General features: G+C 42.1%; 1 protein-coding gene across 2 annotated transcripts in view; it reads right to left on the reverse strand.

Annotated features, from left to right (window-relative positions):
- Positions 1–2211: 2211 nt before the first annotated feature.
- Positions 2212–21219, reverse strand: part of LOC119853566 — a 32746-nt gene continuing 13738 nt past the window's right edge. The window contains exons 2-12 of one of the 2 annotated variants that reach the window (XM_038396782.2): positions 19961–20222; positions 19616–19655; positions 13701–16673; positions 10620–12341; positions 9586–9690; positions 9419–9484; positions 7601–7701; positions 6306–6370; positions 5453–5604; positions 4999–5151; positions 2212–3535 (exon numbers count right to left, since the gene is read on the reverse strand). In XM_038396782.2, coding sequence (XP_038252710.1) covers positions 3198–3535; positions 4999–5151; positions 5453–5604; positions 6306–6370; positions 7601–7701; positions 9419–9484; positions 9586–9690; positions 10620–12341; positions 13701–16673; positions 19616–19655; positions 19961–20089 — 5844 coding nt within the window. In that variant the 5' untranslated portion in view covers positions 20090–20222 and the 3' untranslated portion in view covers positions 2212–3197. Of the gene's footprint in view, positions 3536–4998; positions 5152–5452; positions 5605–6305; positions 6371–7600; positions 7702–9418; positions 9485–9585; positions 9691–10619; positions 12342–13700; positions 16674–19615; positions 19656–19960; positions 20262–21219 lie in introns of those variants that run through there. The other variant, XM_038396783.2, reaches the window with a different exon arrangement.

A 21219-nucleotide genomic window follows, 5' to 3' on the forward strand; every position in this document is an offset into this window, starting at 1 on the left:
GTTTTCTGCACAACTGTGAGAAGGACACGCCCCACCTAGGAGGATAGGGAGGAGCAGTGGGGCTGGAGGGAGCAAAGCAGGGAGAGGATAGCAAGAGGGGGAAGCACATAAAGAGCAGATACGTGGGCAGCAGAGGTGACACAGAGCTGGCCTCTGCCTGCACTCGCCCATCACGGCAGCTCCCAGTCAGAACTGCCAGAAATGGGATGGGGCCCTGCTGCCTGAGAGCTGGCGGTCAGCAGGGGTGGTGTGAGGGACCAGCAAGGGGAGTGGTCAGCCCTGCCTGCTGCACCCCCACCCCCTTTATCAACCAGTGGAACCCCCCACTCACTGCTGGTTGGCAGGTGACTGGGAAGCAGCTTACTCACCAGTGCTGATGGGTGGGGTGGAAGACAGAAAATCTGGGACAATTTGTATGTTTTTAAGAAAAAAAAAAAGCCAGGACACCTACATGAGAGCTTAAATATGGGACTGTCCCTTTAAAAACAGGACCTTGTCACCCTATAAATACTTCACATAGAAGATAGTCTGTAAATGCAATGTTAGTTAATGGGCAAGTATAGTCTACACTTCTTATTGCCAAACCACAGGCAATATCCAATAACGAATTCAGAATGGGATGAACGCCAGGGTGGGGAGGAAGCAACTGGAATTGCTCAGTCCACCTTGTCGGGCAGGAGTTCTCATGTTAGCACACAGTAACTTGAACTAGCCTTTTACACCATAGGAATGCAGTCACCTTGCACCAAAGACCCCACTCAGCCAACTTACCAGACAAAGCTGATTAGGCCATCTCTACTTTTGGATGAGGCGTTCATATCACACTCTTATAAGCTTCATGACAGAAAACCTCAGCCACTCTCCCTGAGAGTCATATGTAGCATTTCACCCCAGTTCAAGTGTTTGTGAGCACACAATCCTGACTGATTAAAGGGGGCAGGCAGCATGTCTGTGAACTGCATTAGTACCTAGGAGAGTCAGTCACAGACCACCATGGAACAATACAATGCTATATGGTTGCCACCTGAAAGAATAAAACAGTTGAAGTAAAGTGCAACGGTAGCTGTAACATTACGTCGAGTGGTATCTCAGCATAGCTGCTCTTTCCAGGGCTGGCCTCGACTTCCAACCAAAGAGATGGTCATTGTTTCAGAGAGAGGACCTATGTGATGGGATGCTGATGGTTAACCGTCCTTTCCCTCCTCCTTGAAAGGAAGGCGGGTTTAGTGAATTTCCAAGTTATTAGACACAGGAAGCATCACTGCAGGAGGCACTGTGCCCTACTAGCTGATCAAAGTATACAGCAGCTGATTTTTTTCCTGTGGAAAATACTGACCTCTGCTGGTATGACACAATCACACTGAAATTCAGTGAGCTTTCCTCAAGAAAACATTCAAATAGAGTTAGATAAAGATGAGAAATAGTATTTGAGCAGATTTGCTGCCTGTTGAGAGGTGGGAAAAAAGGGAGAACTAGGTCCTACTAGAATCCAGAGGGTTTTTTTTTTTTAACCTCAGCATAGAAGAATTAAGTACAATTTTGGCTTTAAAACCTTTAGGTAATTGGCATCTGACATGACCATAGGCATACCACATATTATGGAGCAGAAGTTCATGGTGGGGCATATCACTGTGCCCCAGATTTTTTTTTTGTATTATTAAATAAAACCAGTCCTCAGCTCTGTGGTAACTGAGTGCCTTACAGGTACCTTGTATCTCTTTGCCAAGAACAGCAAGGGCACAAGTGAAGTAGTTTAGGAGGAAGCACTCAGCTAGTCCCTATTCCCATGGTGGTCAAGGAGCACTGAGCACTTATGAAAGTCAGGGCACTTGCTCAGAAGCCCTATTTAAAGGTCAGATTGTGTGTGTGTGGGGGGGGGGGGGAGGTGGCCAGCCTTCCTTCTGAATAGTGAGGGTAGGGATAGGCTCTTTCCTCCTACCCTGTCTTCTAGTCCCCTTAGGGGAAGACTAGATCTGCCCTGTCACTCCTGCCACACAGCCCAGGGAATGAGAGACTTGCTTTTCTCCACAGAACAAGCTAGAACATGGCAGCAGAATACTCAAAAACATCAGGCATTGGCCTGGAGCCTGGCTCACTGCAGCAGGGCCTGCAGGGGAGCTGGTTCTCCAGATCACTAGCCCAGGTTTTTCCTTTCACAACTTAACCATCCACAGTGAGACTGGGTCAGAGAGAGAGAGAGAGAGGGTGTGTTAAAAGCAAGCTTACAAAGCTTGAGCAGCTCCAAAGAATAGCCTTACAGGACTATTTCCTCATTACCTTCAGGCCTCACAATTAAGTTGCAGTCATTTTTTAAAGTCTATTTTATTCTAGTGTAATGACAAGGATAAGACATAACAAAGAACCCCCGACTAAGTAGGATCTCATCCCCCCCTCCAAAACCCCTCATAAAAATTTCATGCACAACATACCCTTATTTTCAGACAAGTCATTTCTATGAAGTTCTAATTTAAAACAATAAAGCTGGAATTCTGTACAGCTAGAATTTAAAGGTAAGACTAGATGGGATATTTGTTATAAAGACACCACATTTATGTAATTAAATCTGTTTTACATTAGAGCATGCATGCATACATAGGAGGATTAGGTTGTATGGCAAAGAAAGCAAGGTAGACTGCAGAGTGCCTAGGTAACAAACAAACAAACAAAAAAAAAAAAAAAGGAAGAAAGCGTGTAGCAGAAAGACCAAGGGCAATACAGTTAAGAGACGCCCAGGTACTGCTTTAATTTACTTCTGGTTCTCAGTTGACTTCTTTGCCTAACAAGAGGCAGTTAGCTTGCTTAAACTATAATCCTTTTCAGGTTTCCCCTCTAACTGAAGTCTTCCATCCTTTCCCACTCCTTGCATCCAATACCAATAGCACACAAGGTGTACTTTTTCCATGCATAGTGAGATACCAGCTTTATTTACAGGCGAGCTGTTCGCAGAAACAACTCCTTCAAGTTACAACAATGAATCAGATATGAAACCAACAGACAATACAAGGGTCAAGTATCCCACCAAGAACTAAAATAAATTTTCTTTAAGCCATAGCACTGTTCACTTCAGCCAACAGAAATAAGTGTAGGAGATACAGGATTGTTCAAGTTCTGTTGAAGGGAATAGGCTATTTCAGCTCATGAATGGTAAATAAGAGGTGATCAGTAGAAAAAACTCAAATTTTCAGCATAGGTTTGCTTTACAGACGTTCAGACTGCTCAATGGAGATTCTGTAAGTCTCAGTTGGGTTGCTTCGCACTTGTGATGTCCATTCTGGGGGCTTGGCTCGGAGCTTTGGCCGGAAGGGGTCTAGGATCAGGTGATCACCCAGGGTACTCAGATCAATAGAAGATGCAGGCAGTTGAGACTGTACTGAAGGTGTTCCACTTGCAACAGGCTCCTCAATACAAGAGTCCTTCTTCGTGGGTCTTTTCCTGAGTATTGTGCACAGACTGCTTGCCACCACCACGAGGATGAAGATGAAGAATACTGTAGTACCTACCAGAATTTCCATGTAGCTGAAGAAGCCACCAATACCTAAAAAGAAAGATGGCAGTCCAGATATTCAGCCTCACATCATAGTTTATGGGTCTGTGTTGAGAGGTTAACTGCAGGTGGAGCTTTTAGTCTGAAGGCAAATCACATTCAGAATGACCCTACACTGCAGTCACACTAGGTAAGACTTTCCAAAGCAGGGTGACTTAGGAGCCAAAGTCCTATTGACTTTCAATAGCTCACATTCCATTTTCAAAAGTGATTTTGGAGCTATTCATGCATGCAGTGTTGTGGCAGCTCCCAGGATATCAGATCAGGTGGATGAGGTAGAAGTTGGTCCAATAAAAGATGTTACCTAACCCACCTTGTCTCCCTTTGGAGCTATTGGAAAAATATGAATGGGACTGGCTTCTAAGTCAATTAGCTGACTGAATTTTACCCATTAACTGTAGGTTTAACTCATTAAGTTACAGGCACCTTTGAAGCAGCTGCTCTATGCTCTGCTCTAGCTGCAAAGTAGTCCAGTTGCAGACTCTTATGGTGATACACGTTATGTAGTCTGGGACAAAGGCAGTTGTCTCATTTCAATTCTCTATTTGGCAGAAGAATTTAGATCTATGAATAGTTTCCAGACCCAGCATAATATTTTACTCTGATTCTCTTAATGGGGTAGAGCCCCAGTGGCAGAAATCACCAGCAATACTTACAATCCATTACAGTTTGAGACCCAATTTATCTATTCTAGTTCTCATAGGGGACAGGGTAGCTTGCCTGGTAGCACATGGGCATAGATGTCAACTGCCCATTTATTCCCTACAAATTCCACTGAAGTGTTTAGAGTACATTTCGTTCTCCTGTTAGTTTTGGAAAAATAATTCAATTTAAACAGAAAAGGTAGTTTGGTTATAACTAGAACTGGCTGAATAAAGGGATTTATGAATATGGGCATAATTTCATTTGACTGTTTTTGGCAAGGCATCTGGCCAGCTAGTTTGTAAACTGTTTGGCAAATATTTATGAACATTTCAGAAGTCAATTTGTGAAGAGTTAGCTAACAAAGGAAGGGGCTAAATTAACAGTTTACAATTATTCAAAGCAATTAGATTTATAATCTAACCCACGATATGTTTTGCCTTATGCAACCATGCCAAAGAGAGTGGCGTCCACACTGGAAGAATCTGAACCCCTTTCTTGCTGTCATCTGCAGAGTTCCACTAAAATATGAATTCCAAGGTGATGTGGACTAAAGTAGAGAGATAAATAGTATTTTACACAGTAAGTGGCTAAACAGTTTTTGCCACTCATACCTGGAGAGCATTTCACAGTAAGCCTCTGGCCATGAGTTCCTTTGGCATATGTGGAACAATTGTTATTAATTCATTCAGTTGTGGTGCTCTAATATATACATAGTACTTGAATACTATTTCAAATACAAGAGCACGAAGCTGCATATTTAAGATGCATCACTACTCAAAGAATTATACTTGCTCATCTGTCTCCTCTACCTGATTGTGGAATGCGGACGCACAGCGTGCCAGATTTCATCCGAGATCGATCTTCATACCCTTTTTTACAGCGACATAAGTAAGTGCCATCTTCATTGAGGCAGTCAGCCTCATCACCACACATTCCAATTCCAGAGTTGCATTCATTCACATCTGCAGTGGATAGAACAGGTGCAGCAAGTCTGCTGTAGAGCTACACAAGTGCTTCTTCAAAAGAGGATTTCCTTGAAATATCATTCACCATGAGCTAACAAGTTATTCCCACCCCAATCCAAATTTCTTTTTTTAAAATGTAAAGGCTACATAAGAACCCAGTTACACATACATACATGCAGTGATCCAAGCCAACTTTATTCACGCTCTCCTTTTCCCACAAGCCAGATCATGTTGACTGTAAAGCCTATTACAAGGAGCAGCAGCAGCTTTAAACAGTTCAATAATGCAAAGCACATACCTCTAACTGACAATAAAGCCATCTGCAACTTCTCAGCTTCCACTGGTTTGCCAATGAGATCATTCAGTTGAGAATGGAGTAAAACAGACATATTCCTTTCCTCTGATTTTAAGTGTAACCAGAAAGTGAATGTTGGTTTTAGGTCATTTGTCCTGCATTAAAGCAAAGTAACTTCAGCTAAGCCGAGAAGAGAAATGTCCATCTGCATTTATATCATTACTGAACTGGGTTCCTTAGCAGGAAGTACTGGATTCTTCCTTGGATATAGGTCTCAGCCCTAAAGGGACTACTTCTACAGGGGAGAGGGGAGTTTGTCATTTTCCCTTTCAACTCTTGGTGAGTTGTGACTGAGACACCCCTCCACATGAAGCTGGATTGAAACCACTAGACTCTTTTGCTAGGCCACAGACCTGCCATTAGAAAACAGCTTTCAGTCTTAACTAACCTTAACTTTGTTTACCTGATGTCCTTGATGAGGTAAAAATTAAGACAAAATGCACCACACACAACTTGCCCTCAGAGGCCTTCTACTACTACCACCATGTGTGAAATTTCAACTGGAAACTGGAAGGGACTTTTAGAATCACTCTCTTAATCCACATCAATAAAACCCCTGTGCAACACTATTTTCCTACTCTAAGGAAAAGCCATATTTGCAATCCAAAGTAGAAGTCTTGCTAGCTCATTGGCAGATGGAGGAGGGATGGTGAAGTTAGAGCAGAAAACTAACATCTACATTTTCCTTTTATGAAGAATGACAGTTCTAGGTAAGACATTGCATCATTTGCATTTAAGTGATTTTTAGTGGGTGTAGGTGTCACCCAGTATTGGATTTATTGTCAGCCAGCCATACCTTTTGATTTCCTTTAACTTGATTTCATTGACTTTGTTTATCAAGAGTTTCAGGTTCTTTTGTATCTGCAAAAGAACAGAATGCAGAATGTTGATTTTCATAAGGGGATGGCCAATGCTTAGCCAAGTACTGCAGTCAAGCCTACTCTAAACACACTTCCTTACAAAGATAGAGGTCTGTATTTTAGTGGTTCTACAGATGGGATGGCTGCCTGGGGAAGAAAAGTCAGTCAATCTAAGAGGCGAGTTCCAAAGAATGCAGGACACCTGTCCCCCTAGACCAGTTCTCAACCTTTTCCATGCCAGACCACTCCCCACCTCACTTTAGTTTGGACTCCCATACAGCAATACGTGAAGGGCAGGGGGAATTGTAACCCCCCCAGTACCATATCTCGGAAAATATTAAATTCTGTAGTAAATATGCGGCAGCTGTTTTGACTACAAACAGTAGGCCAGGAGGATTCTGTACCCATTTCTTCCTTGCAATGAGACAGGCTAGGAAGGGACTGTTAGATTAGCTGTGTTAATGCCAAACACTGAGGTCTTCTCTTCAGTGGGAATTTGCCCAATTCCAGCCATCAGCTAGCCAGCCACTGGAGTGGCTGCAGTGGTGCAAACCCCCTAGCAAAGACAAGTAAAGCTGCTATCTGCATGGGGGGGGGGGGGGACTTCTTGGTGCTTGACGCTAGATAAGCTGCACCCACCAAAGACAACAGCTTTGCCAGTCTACACTAGGGATTTACAGTAGTGCACCTATAGCAGTAGCACAAGTCAGTATAAATCCTCAATGGATCCAGTTTACCCAACTGGGAGTACATGACCTGTGGCTGGGTCATTTCAGACACGAGGCACAGGACTGACTGTTTAGAACTTCATTCCTATAGAAGAACAGGGTGTCTCTTCAAACAGCCACATGTAGCAGCCTTAAAGGCAAATGTTTGTAGGTCTGCTCTCCTTAAGTTAGGTAGGGTTGGGTAGCAGCTAATTTCTTCTAAAAAAAAAAAGTGTTAAGGCCATCAGCTGATCTTTGTATCATATTCCAATCTATTAACTTGTAATTTTACTAGTACTCTGAAAATTTACCATAGACTAAGCACTGTCAGAAATGCACCGAGGCAAGACACTGAACTGGACACTATGGGGTTAGTTTTAGAACAAAATTAGCATATGGTAGCAAGACACAGGAAGGGGCATTTAGAAGGCCTCTGGATGTGAAAGTTGGGACAGAGCCACAGAGGGACAGTGCACTCTGATGATCTTGTCTCAAAGCAGTTTAGTAGACCACATCCCTCTTACGTGAAGCTTAATGGATTCCATGAGAGCCTTTTTCAGCTCATCTCCACTATGAGGGATCCATCCCTTGTGTTCAATTTCACTAGTTACTTCAAACAAGACATCTGTCAAAAGAAATAAAACCCAATAAGACCTTAGCAGATACCTTAGCAATTGTACTGAATTTAGCGGTGTAATTATGGATTTAAGTAACTGTTCTGTTTTGTGGCTGCCAACAAACAGCAGGGGGATAGAACGCAGCCAGAATGCAGCCAGAAGAGCTAAACCAAGAACATTCTTGAATAAGTCAGTCCCATATTAGGTTGATAGTTTTAGAAGTTGTGCCAAAGACAGAACAAAATGTTTGAGACAATCACAAGTTAGGTTACTATTATGCAGTAATGTTAGTGTTATGCAAGTATTTACACTTTCACTCAGAAAGGTTACATACTCTAATTTAGAGTCAATTGGTATCTCTCCACTCACTACCAGCAATGCAGTCTAATTTGGGATGACAAGCTGTTTAACATGGATACTTTGCCTCTTAAGTAAAGCTGCACAGAGAGTGGTTTTGGTAGGTAGAATGCTGCAACTGTAATTTGGATAGGATGCCAAAATTAAGACTACCTGAATGCATGTATGTTACATGTATGTTTATTCAATTACATTTACCCTCTTCATATATGAATGTAGATTAGAAAAAGTTAGGATGTGGACTGTATTTTTGCAGATTGGTTCTTTGGTTTATTGCTCAATCTGACTATAGTGGCTTAGTTGCTTTTGGTCATGCAAGGCACGGGTTGTTATATCTGTTCCCCAACTGGATAAGCATCATTGGATTGCTTTTTTGGCTCAAATTCATGGACAACAAGTGGTGATCAAATGCTCTTAGAAAGTCAAGAGATTAAAGTTGCGGTCTCCCAACTGTCAGGCTGGTATGAAATTTTACCATTCATTCACTGCTAACAAGTGCATGAATACAACTGAGGCTAGTTCTTAAGTATACAGGGAAGATTTTTGCAGTATCCATCCAGTTCTAATTAATACGCCTACTCTTAGGAATCATGCTTTGGGATCTTTAACATAAGCAAGCAAGACTTCCTTTTTAAAAAAGGCACAGATTAGCAACTAAGCATCCTTCACCCTATCCTGTTCCCACCGAGATCAGATACCTCCAATGAGTTATGAAGTCACATTAAAATGAAGGTCCATTGGCACACTGCACAAATCAGTACTGATGAACAGGCACTAGTTTTAACACCAAAAACTCACAGCTTGGTGCTTAGAGGTATTGATCCCTCAAAAGCACATTCCACTTAATAAGCTCTCTCTCATCGCAGGCAAGTCCTACTTACTGGACCTGTGCTCTTTTGGAGTTCAAGGATAGCTGTCAATTTCCCAAATGGAGTCAACCTCTTAAATATAACTAAATAGGGGAGCTCTAGGGAAGATTATCTGCTCCTGTTGCTTATTCCTCATCTGGAGACAAACTCAGAGGAGGGAGAGAAATTTTTTCCACGGAGACAAAGAATGTCAAAGGAACAAGTTGGTTACTAGTGTCACATGCAGGCTCCCTTTCTCCTTCCCCAGATGGATCAGCTGCTTTTTGTTGGTTATAGAGTATTGTATTCTGCTGTAGTATACACACTACACAATTTTATTGTTCCTATGTAGTCAAAAAACCCTGACAAGTCTTCAGTTGTTACAATTTATGACTATTAGCTGGAAGCAAGTGGTTAATTCCCCCCATCTTTAATCTGATTTCTGATCAAAAGTTAATGCTCGTCTCATGTTGCAGAACCTCACCCATGATAAAACACTTCCCCTGCCCAAGTCAGTTACCTCCAGGATTGTGCTGGGATTCCAACATGGTATCATTTTCAAGAGATGTGAAGATGGAAGCCAGATCTGTCCGGGTGAGAGAGAGAGAGAGAGAGAGAGAGGCTAATTTGGTAGCTGTTGAGGAAAGCTACAAAGGGGAAGAATGCAGTTTTACAATTCATTTATACCTTTAAACAGATGGGCCATTTGTGCTAGTGATGCTTTATAAAGAATAGGCCTAGTGATCAGGTTACAGTCTGAGGTGCTTCTGTAATGAAGAGTCCTAAGATGGTCTTAAAAAAAAGACAAGTTACACACCGAAAGCCTAAAAAGAGGTTTTTCAGTTCCATTGAACTTGCTAGAGCAGCTGTGCCATAGCACTGTTCTAAATACAGAAGTTCTGCTTATCAACTTGAGTCTGGTACCATGCGCTGGATCTTCACAATGAGAGGCCAGGAAATTAGGGGAAGGTCTACTCTGCCCCACAGTTTAGAGTCAAAGAGTTAGTGCAAACTTACATTCACACCCGCAGCATCCACATGGGAGAACTACAGCATATTCATGCTCAGCTATTCATGTTCCCTTAATCCAGACTGCAGGGCACCATAAGGCATGCCATAAATTCTCTCCCCACCTCATGAAGCGGCAGGAGTGTTCAAAAATTTTGAACACTGTTGTGAGCCTCCACTTAAGAGGTCAGTTATGAAGTTCAGTAGGAAAAAACCCCCATCAGTTACAAATAAAACTGATGAATTTTGAGGCAATTGAAAGTATGGGTTTTAGTGGAGGTGACTCAAGAAGACAAGCTGACAAATGCAGACTATTGCAGTTAAAACTGCAGAGAGGATTTATAAAGATCTCAACAAGTATAGCAGAAATGTAGGCCCAAGTCCTGTGAAACACTATGAATGCTGAGAGAAGAATGTGGGCCTAGATGTCTAGTGCATAAAACCTTCCTTCCTCAGATACAGCTAGGCACAGAAGAGGTGTGCAGGGTGAAGTGTGGTTTACATTCAGAGCAATAGGGATGGTGAAAATCTTCATGTCTTGTCATCCAACACTTCCCAAAGCTATTTCTGACCCTGACAGGAAGCATCTTTCTGATAATAAAAAAGCCACTCCCATAGACACTAGAATCACTGTCTGGGCTATTGCCTTAACATGACTATATATCTACCAATCCAAGTAGAAAAATCTAACCATATAAAATTTGCTTACTTACCAAAGGAATCTTTTTCATGTTCTGTTTTCAAGGATGCAGTGTCCTTTGATACCCCACCAGAAGAGGGATAGGAAGGATGCAATTGTGTGCCCAGGATCAGTGGAGGTTCTTGGTCTTGGGTTACTGGAGTACCAAGGTGTGCAGAGGCAGCAGCTGTCTTTCCCAATGGGCTGCTTCTGGTGCTGCTCGGGAGAACAGGTTTGAATTCAGTAGCAGTGGTCTCTGCGTGGTAACTGCTAGAGACATCCAGTGTATTGTGTGGGGCTACAGTAACCATGATGGACTCTGTTTCAAGAGCTTTCTTAGGCATTCCCAAAGTAAGAGGCTCAACATTTAATTTAACATTTTTGAGGGCAGAAGCTGGCTTTGTGTACAGATCACCTGTGCCATTTCCCTTTCTGTGTGTTTGATGTTCAATATGATGGTCTTTAATGCTTCTCTCAGAGTTCATCACATGCTTTAGCTGACTAATTATTTCTTGACCATCCCTGCTCAGCCTGGCATTAGATTGGAAGTCTTCCACAAAAGCAGCAGGATGACTGGCCACTCTCTCATTGTTCACACTGTTTGACTGGAGCACCTCTCCTTCTTTGATCAATGCAGCTCTAAAGCTTTGAGAAGAGGTTGTTTGCAATCTCTGTGGGGCACATGGGAAGAGCAGAGCATTCAAACCACGATGAGGAGTAGAATTTCTATCTGGCTGTAGGTCTTCAGCCACACTCTGGAGTTCAGCTAGTATTGAGCTGTGCTGGGGTCCTACTGACTTTGTTGTTTTGACACTTTGCATCGCCACAGATTTCATGGGCTCCTTTAAATGCAGAGTCTCAGAGAGCAGGTTTGAGTGGATTGTTGGCCTGTGCATAAGTTTACCAAAAGCAATAGTTTGCTCTTTTTTATTTTGAATGTTTAGCCTCAATATATTTAATGCTGGTGTTACCATTAGGGAAGAAAAACCTTCTGACTTTCTACTACTGTTTTCATTACCCAAAGATTTCATAAACTGCTGCCACTTCAGGTCACGAGTGCTGAAGGTCATGTCCATGTCTTTTAAGAGAGGGATGTGTGTGTTGTTCTCAAGAACAAACCTTAAGAAAGCTTCTAGTCTTGTTGAGCTTCCATTTTTGTCCCAACCTTCTTTGTCTACTGTAGGCAGCTTGTTAAGCAGTTGATTTTCATTACGAGCTGTACTGGTCTTTACAAAATCCAGAAGACCTCTGTAGTGTTTTATGGGTGATTTAGGGTAGAATCTGATACTGCCATACTTAGTTTTCCTAGTTGTTTTCTGAACTGGCTCTTGAGTATCATTTGTAGATCTTGAAGTTTCATAGTCTTTGAATACATAATACTGTCCTTTGAAATATTTGCGTTCATGGTTTAAGGAATTGCCCTTGGAAAGAAACACAACATGGACAGCCAGAGCCTGAGTAGCAAAGATCAGAGTACCTTGGTTCTTACAAGCATAAACTACTTTTCTTTCCACACTTGATGAGACCCCTTGAAAAATTATTTTATCTGGGTTTTCATCACAATTGTCCTTGCCCTGAAATCCCTTCACGTAAATCAGGATGTGTTTTTGGGGGCCTGCCCAAATGGTCCAGTTGCACCAGATGTTGGTTTGAATACCACTATGTGCTGGTGGGGAAAATGTCCCAATTTTGTCTTTCAAGGTGACGTGGCAACTTCTTATAGGAAGATACAGCAACAACCAAGGTAGTTCTGGCACTGAGGAGGAAAGTGTGGAAGGAAAAGAAAAATGAATAAGATAAATTTTCATTGTAGAAACTTTAAAAAACCCACCTTGTTTACAAGCAAAGCCGATTCCTTCCATCATAGGAAGGGAGACCTGTCTGAGTGCATTCCTACTGCTAGGTTGTTTTTCTACCTTCTCTCCTGCTTTAAGTTGTTAAAAAAAAGCTTAAAGAGGGAATAAAACTATTACTGGGAGTCTTGGTTAGCTATGCAAACCAGTATGGCTCTGCTAGTTCTCTGCACTGTTTTTTTCAGTTACCCCTTCCTAATTTTGGAGAAAATTCTAATGGTTAGGGATAGAGCTGGTCAAAATTATTGATTAGGACCAGAGACAATTTGTCAGTCTAATTTTTAATTGTTTCACCAGCTCTATAGTTGGGCAGACTGCTGGGTAAATCATTTGCTTGATTAATTGAAACAAATCAAGTTACTCAAATATTTGCTCTTCAGCCAACTCAATTTAATATTGGCAATATCCACTAAGAACCATGCCAGTTGGATAGCAAGAATCTGTCCCCCAGGTCATCAGGATCTGGCAGTAGCAAAGAGGTTTTCATGTAAAAAACAAAAAAAACTTTGCCACTGACACCCAAGACAGGATTGGTGAGGAACAACATAAGTTCAAAAGAGTCTCAGACTCCCAGGATTGGTGGGAAGATGAGAAGTCTGCAGAGGGGCAGGAAGAATATAGAGCTCATCAAGCATCCTTTTTGGTGATCACAAGAGAGCATAAATGATCACGCTTCTAGTAATGAGTCACAAGAACACTGTAGTCCAAAATTAGATTGGAGAGAGACAAACAGTTATTCTATTAGAACCAATCAAGATGGGCAGTCAAAAGGGGACATGTTGGACTGGTGAGAGGAAGAATTTTGGCATATGGGTTGCCTAGTTGTTACTAAATGAAACTCAAAACCACGACTCCCTGACTGTCGCTTTAGACTAGAGCCAGCATGTCAGTTCTACAATCCCAGTCATTAGAATTCCTAAGCTTTATTGCAGTTAGTGCAAAAAACACCCAAAAACAAAAACTATTTTTCAAGATTTCCTCTTGGACTCATCTGCTGAATTGATCTCCATTAACAAGAATAATTGGAAGCTGGTAATTGCTTACTTTGCATGGCAGCCATAAGCCTTCAGCATGAGTGCTTACAGAAACTTCTAATTCAGCATCAAATATCATGCTGTAGTATTGCTAATGTAGTTATAACAGCAGAGGGCTACAGAATCCACAGTATCCCCCGCTCCTCAACCCAACCATATGGTTACTTATGGTTTAAGCCCCAAGAGACAGCAAGATTTACCTAGATACACAGTAAATGTTAAACATACCAATATAGTTCAGGAGGACTCTTGCTTCTGAAGTTGATGCATTCTCAGGTGCATGAGTAGAAGAGGATTGGAAAGAATGTGAATCTATGCTCTCTTTTGGTGCCAGTTCCTCAGCTGGAGTCAGAGCGTTACTAGATGCAGTAGCAGAGCTCTGAGAGGCACTGCTCCACTCAGTGGTTTGCTGCACTTTGTGATGTTTTGTGGTATCTGGGAATGTGTGTTTCAGTGGGGTGTTACTCATCTCCTTTACAGGCTCAGTTGTCATTTTAACTTTATTATTCATGGCTATGTGCTCCAGAGGTGGAGTAGCCCTAGTGCTAGAGGCCATAAGACCATTTTTAAAAATTAGCTCATTTTGCTTTACTCTATTCGTCCTTGTTCCCACTAAGGGTGTTTTAGCAAGGTACTCAGTTACTGGAGAAAGTTTAATTGTATGGCCCTCAGATCCAAGAAGCTCAAGCTCAGGTTCTGGTTTTAAGGCTTGCAGCTGAGTTGTGTCTGAGAAGAAGGTGCCTGCGATGAAGTCTGTGATTAAAGTCCTTTCACCAGACTTTCCAGGTTGTGCAGTTTCTGCCTCATGGATGCTCTCTCTCTCACCTTTCAGTATTGATTGTTGGACACTGATTTTCCTTTCTTGAAGAAAGAATTTAAGAGACTGTGTTGTACTTGGGAGGGCATGTCTATGTTCTGTAGCAGCTGGAGCCCCATAGCAGTCACTGTGTGGCTTTGACTGAGGCTTGCCTTCCAACAGGTCCTTCTCCACAGCTGGAGGAAGCAGCACTCTTGTACTTAGATTGATATGATCTAGCTCTGTGTCCGTGTCAGTGTAGTGGCTGCTTTTTGTTCTCAAATGGAGCTCGTTTCCAAGTGCACTAGCTCTCTGAGCAGCTGGAGGAAGGGATGCTTCTTTACTTGGGATGATAGGCTCCAGTTCTATAGCAGCCAGAGAAAAGATCACTTCTGTATCTGGGAAGAGGACAGGGCCTAGATCTGAGGCAGCTGGAGAAAGGGATGGGTCTGTACTTGGGAAAGGGGTGACAGGCTCCAGTGCTGAGGTGACAGGCCCCATTTCTGTGGGAAAAACAGGAAGGGACACTTCTGTGCTTGGGAAGAGGATAGGGCTCAGTTCTGAGGCAGCTGGAGAAAGGGATGGTTCTGTATGTGGGACAGGGATGACTGGCTCCAGTTCTGTGAGGAAAACAGGAAGGGAGGTTTCTATACTTGGGAGGAGCTCTAGTTCTGAAGCAGCTGGAGGAAGAGAAACTTCAGTACTTGGAATAGGCTCCAGTTCCATCACCAGGCCCACCTGCTGGCTGCTCTTCATGCCCAAATGGAAAACCTCTGACACATTCACTTTAGCAGCTTGATGCAGGGATCCTTCTGTACTTGGAAGGATGCTTTCTAGTTCTGTAGAAGCTGAATCCACATGTTGACTGCTTTGGAGCCTCAAATGGTACTCACTGTCTAACAAACCATATGGTGCTGCAGTAACCAACATGATTTTCGGCTGGTCAGTGACTTCCATAGAACTTTCCAGAACAGAAACGTCAAGAGGGTTAATATTTTTAAGGATTGTTCTCAGATCCAGTTCAGTTACAGACTTCTCTCCACTGATCCTCTGAGTGGAGCTTATTTGGTAACTTCCAGCTTTATCCATTCCCCTTGTCTCAGGTTGTGACTGATCAAGCACAACTTGATCCTGACTGGTCATTCGGAGGCTATGCAGTGAACCTTTCACAAGCCTATCACTGGGACTGCTCGCCACCATACAAGCCACGATGTTTGGCTGCAAAAGACCATCATTCACCAAGGTAACCCTGCTGAGACTTTGGGAAGGGGTAGAGCCAATATTCTTGTCTCCTACAGTTTCCACTCTGTCATGGGCTACGGAATGCAAATATGAGGCCAGGACAGGGTAACTCAGGGGTGTTGGATTTATATTCAGTTGTAAATCCCCCATATTAGTTTGCCTCAAACTAGTGAGTAAAAAGGACATTCTGCTTTCTGGTCCTTCTAACTCCATAGATTTCAAGGGTTCAGTTAGATGAGAAACACTTAAGTAAGAAGTCTCAGAAAGAAAGCCTGAAAGACTTTTTGGCCTGTACACCTGGCTAAAGTCTACCAGGACTTCTTCACACTCTGCGGGTCTCAACTCCCAGATATCAGGTGCTGCAGTTTGAGGTAGGCTTCCAAAAGACTTTCCTATGCCAAGATTCTTTTCTTTGTCCACTGATGTAGACAAAGTGAGAGACTCCAGCAAGCTATGAGCTTCTGTTTTTAAAAGTTGAGACTTTGCATCATGCTGAGGTATAAGCTGAAGAGAACTTTCAAGAACTTCAACATTTTGACCTTCACCACCTACCTGTAATAACCCTGTGTTATTAAGTACAGTTGTCTTGTTAAGGTTTTTGTTAAGATTCTCAGTACTTAAAGCTGTACTAATGTTTGTATCATCTGAAATCTCTCCATGGTATATTACTGATACTTTGTTAGATCTGGGAGTGCTGTGACTAGTTTTCTTTGATGTTGGAATAGGGGCTTGAGAAACTAAGATATTGTCAGAAGAGGAGTCAATGTCACGATGTTTGAATATATAATACTTTCCTTTAAAGTATTTGTTTCTAGGATTTGAAGAATACTTCATCAGAAATACTACATGGACAGCCCGGGCATAGGTGGCAAAGACATGAATGTTCTTGTTCCAACAAGCATAGATGACAGTGTTTTCTACTAATGAAGAGACTCCATGAAATAGGATTTTATCATCATTTGTGTCACAGTCCTCATTGGTCATAAATCCTTTGATATAAATGATTATGTGTTTTCTGGAACCTGCCCATATAGTCCAGTTGCACCAAATATTTAGCTGAAAAGGGTTATATGTTGGAGGAGAAAACTCCCCAAGCTTTTCCTTCAGGACTCTATGACAACTTCTCACAGGGACATACACCAACATCCAAGGGAGCCCCAGGTCTGGAAGACAATATGAGAGAGAGACAGATTCAAGCTAAAGACTTCCCAGAAAGATAAGAAAGTCTTCCCCCCCCCACCATCTCAGAAATATTTCCACTCTCCCACTTCACACAAAAAGTCTTCACCTTCCCCCTCAGGGGCCAGGTGTATTATGAGACTCCATTGCAAGTAATTAGAGTAGGAGTCAAGGTCCAGATCCTCAGGCATATTTAAGTGCTGAACTCCCATTGAAATCAAGGGGTCACGTGCCTAAAAAGCCTTTGAAGATCTGGGCTCAGCTGCTGTGGCTTGGGAAGTGGAGAGAGAGAGAAAAAAATAAGGTCATGTCTACACTAGTGATCTTACAGCTGTACTGATGCTCTCTCATGTAGCCACTCTATGCCAATAAGACAGAGCTCCCCATTGACATCATTAATCCACCCCCAAAAAAGTGGGCATAGCTATGTCAGCGGGAGAAGCTCTCCTGCTGACATAGCACTGTGCACATTACTGCTTATGCCAGCATAATTTAAGTTGCTCAGGAAGGTGGAATGTTCACATCTCTGAGCAACATAAGGTTTGCTGGCATAAATGATCGTGTCAACATACGTTTACTTCAAAAGAAAGTTTTAGGCTAACATGGGTGGGGCGTGAGATACCCAAGATGTTTTATAGAATCACACCCTAGAGTGCAGCTCTGAAGCTTTCCAATTCATAGATGAAGAGGGAAAGCTAGACAATCCACATCTAGGTTTATTGTGATTTAAAGGAAAAATTACCTCCTGTCCTGGGATGGTTCTAAGAATTACTCATTTCCCAGCTGTACAAAAAACCTTTAAGAGCTAGTCAGGTACTCAGAGGTCAATAAGGTTAGAAGTGGAATCAGTAAGCAGTGCTCCATGTGATCCAGTGCTTCTCAGGTAAAATTGAGCCAGATTTTACTTTTGGGGGATAGGAGACTTGGACACTAGTGGCAGGAACTGATAAGCATCTAGAAGCAAACAGTGAGAGAACATGTTCCCCTGCCTCTGCCAGTGGGTGGCTGAACCTCCAAATGGCTGCTGAACAGGGAGAAGTTACTCAGTGGTTTTGAAATATGAACCAGTGTCTGAACAGGTTAAAGCAATCTAACTGCCTGCAAGTTGCAGCATCATCTCCAGATTACCAAGCAACTATATTTGGCACATCCAGATTTACCCAGATCATGATAGGACCTTAGTATTTGCAGCTACACTGGAATCCATTTGGGTGCACCATGCATTCAAAGGAGACGTGCCTTGTCACACGGACTGCAGTTAAGCTGCTTTTTTTGAGAGACTGCCTAATCTATAGAAGCTTCTGCTTTAGAGAGAAAGCATCGAGAAACAAATAAGTCTTGGTGAATTGCCACTTGCATCAGTCAGCATTAGGTAAGGTCATAAAAGTGCAGTTTCACTTAGATTCAAAGGTGTCACAAAGGCAAATACAATCCACAAGGAGTAAAGTGGTTAACATATACTTACGCAAACACTTCCATGTATACAGGCACCAAACAGAGACAAGTGCTATTAAGGCTCAATTTTGTTGAGCAAGGTAGGTTTACAACTGCCTCAGTAAGTTTACCAAGCCCTTTGACAACAAGATGAGACAATCCATTAAGTCTTTCCTATCTCTGCTCCTACAGCTGGGACATTGAGCCCTGTTTGATTTCAACTCTCCATATCTAATTGCACTCCTTTGACACATCATTATGCTGCCATAAAAACAAAACAAGCACTGCATTCCACAACATTTGAGCATTTTCCAAATGGACTAAGGTGAATGCAATGATGCCATATGGCACGTACGGGTGTAGAGAGATAAAGACGGCAAAAAATATATGTATTTTTGCCCTTTCTGACACTGGTGTCTCCCCTTTAACAAGCAGAAGCAGCTTCCCAAAGGAGGAGAAATCAGTGACAGTGTCTAAGTGCAATTTGTTTTCTTTACATTCATCTACTAGTCCTGAAGTGAGATGGTCAAACAGCATAAAGGGAAATCCATTCAAGGAATCTCAGCCCAACACCCCATTCCTAGGGAGTAGCTTTGCTTTTCTGCTTTGATCTTCTTGAAGCAAACACTCCTGCCGCTTGCATAGATCCTTCTCCCAGGACCCTGCCTCTATGCAGAGCCTTGCATAACAAGTAGAGAAACCAGAGCATCTCTTTCCAGAATTCAAAACTTGCTCACACAGCAAAGAAAAGTACTTGGAAGACTATAACAGCACCACTTGGTGAGGCCTGCCATAAAATGATGCATGGGGAATTTACTTCCGATTCTATACTTAGACCAGAGTTCATGATACAGGAGATATAGAACACTCCCAATAGAGGGGGAATTTTTGGAGCAGATGGCCCAGTAATGGACATCAGTTCAGTAGTTTTGGCGGGCTTTTCCCCCCCACTTCTAGTCATCATTTTAAGAGGGGGGTAATCTAGCTGGAAAGCCATTAGATTTTGTGAAGGAAAAGAGGTTAAACTAGGAGTGGTAGAAAGAGGCTAACTCAATGAGCTGGAAAACCCATCCCTTGTGCAGGAAAAGGTTCACTATTTGCCATAAAAAAAACCTTGAAGAAAGAAGGGCCCATGAGACATAATGGATGTTCAACCTAGACACCTAGGATTGTTTTTTCAATCTGGCCCTGCCACCTGATTTATTGATTGTTTGAGATAATAATATTAGCTGCAGTTAAGTGTTTCTTCCTTGAGGCACCAGTTTTCCAAGAAGAATCTTGGAAGTGTTTCGTAGTGGAGAAGGGACTTTTCTTTTCCCTAACTCCAGAGGTAAGGTGTCCCTAAATACAACTCTGCAATATGCAAGTTCTGCAGCCATCTTTATTACTGCTGGCCTTTATTCCAAATCCTGGGGAACATGCAAATTTTGGATTTAACCGAAAGCTTACTTGGTCTAAACAATAATGGTGTAGTTAAAAATGTAATTCTTACCTGGTTTCAACTGTTGAGACTCTTGCAGGGACCTGTTTTCCTGTAAAGAAAATAGAGGGTTAGTTCTTGTTACAGGAAAAAGCCACTGTGAGGGTTTTCACAGCTTTCTCCTTACTCATAGACACTTAAATCAAAACCTTGTAGCAGCTGATCACTACCTCTGCTAGGATTACAGAAAACTAGCTTTGATAGTTTCCATCTATGGTGTATGAGGAATAGAGAGGAAAGTAGGATTTATAGAGGAACAAAGACAGGATACTAGAGAGTTTAGTTTACTGCATTATTGGGTGTCTACATAGTGATACTCAAACATGGACAAACCTTCTACTGTTCTCTAGTACTTACCCTCCCTTCAGCTTTATTCACATTGGGGCTGGACTTCACTAAGTCCAAGTGAACCTGCTCATTAAATACCTGTCCCAAGGAAGAAAAGAATAGGAGAAGTAGAAATACTGAGAAAAGCAAAGGTTTCATGGCAAAGGTTTACTGAGAACCTAGATTAGAAAGAAAACAAACCAGAACTCCCACCCAAAGAATAAGCAACCAGGTCTCCCCAGACACAGTTAACATGACAAACTCTGTTGCTATAGATTTCCTGGTTCATCAGCTCACCCTCCCTCTTTGGAGAATACCCCCTTATTATAGAAGGGGTAGGGGAAGAAGTAATTAATTTATACACGTCCTGTCTACTCAGGTGTTATCTATTATCTAATCAGAGCTGCCAAATAGCATTCATTAGAAGGAGGCAAGCTCTCTCATTTGGAATGAACTATAATACATATTTAAAGATTCTCTTCTGCTGTTGGAGGATTTTGCTGTGTGTTTCAATGAGACATTTAAAGAGACACTGTCAGGAGGTTTATACCAAACAAAGACTTTGACCTTGTAAACATTTTGACATATGCTTAACTCTACACACCTGAGTAGTTAATGGGGACTATTGACATCCATACAGTTAAGCAGGTTGGGGGGCAAAATTAGAAAAAAATCAATTAAGTTTTTATAAAACCTACTATAAATATCAGTGTTTTCAATAACATTTTTAAAGCAGCTGTCAGTGAAAGGTGAGATTTACATCTTTCCCTTACTATGTTTGTAGCCCAGGCATGACAGCATTATGCTAGTGGATGAGAAAGGGAATCAGACTTGAAATACAAGTGAATCTTATCTCATTGTATAAACTGAATGAAGCACAAAAAGCAAATAGCATGAATAGTGACATGTAAATTAGATGTTTAAAATTCTTTATGCTGTAATTCTCTTTACATGTCATTAGTAACACACACAAGGCAATTAGCGTTGTTAACTTGATAGTGTCAATTTAAAAGGTCAATCATAATTTTTAAAAAAATCTTTCAAATTGTCATCGCTGATATTCAGATGACTGCACATCTCTTTATTCCCATGACAGGACTCCACAGTGGTGGCAAAACCAATGTTTGATTTGGTTTTCTTTACAGCAGGGCCTGGTTCTTAGAAGGTAAAGCTGATAGCCCTGCTTTTGCAGTGAGTTCTGTGTGGGTGGATCCCTGCACTTGTGCACAGCTCCATGCAGGATCAGGGCCTAACTCATTTAGGCCCTTAGTCTGAAAATTGCACCACCT

This window comes from Dermochelys coriacea, chromosome 3 (assembly GCF_009764565.3).
Source record: "Dermochelys coriacea isolate rDerCor1 chromosome 3, rDerCor1.pri.v4, whole genome shotgun sequence".
Taxonomy (NCBI): Eukaryota; Metazoa; Chordata; order Testudines; family Dermochelyidae; genus Dermochelys; species Dermochelys coriacea.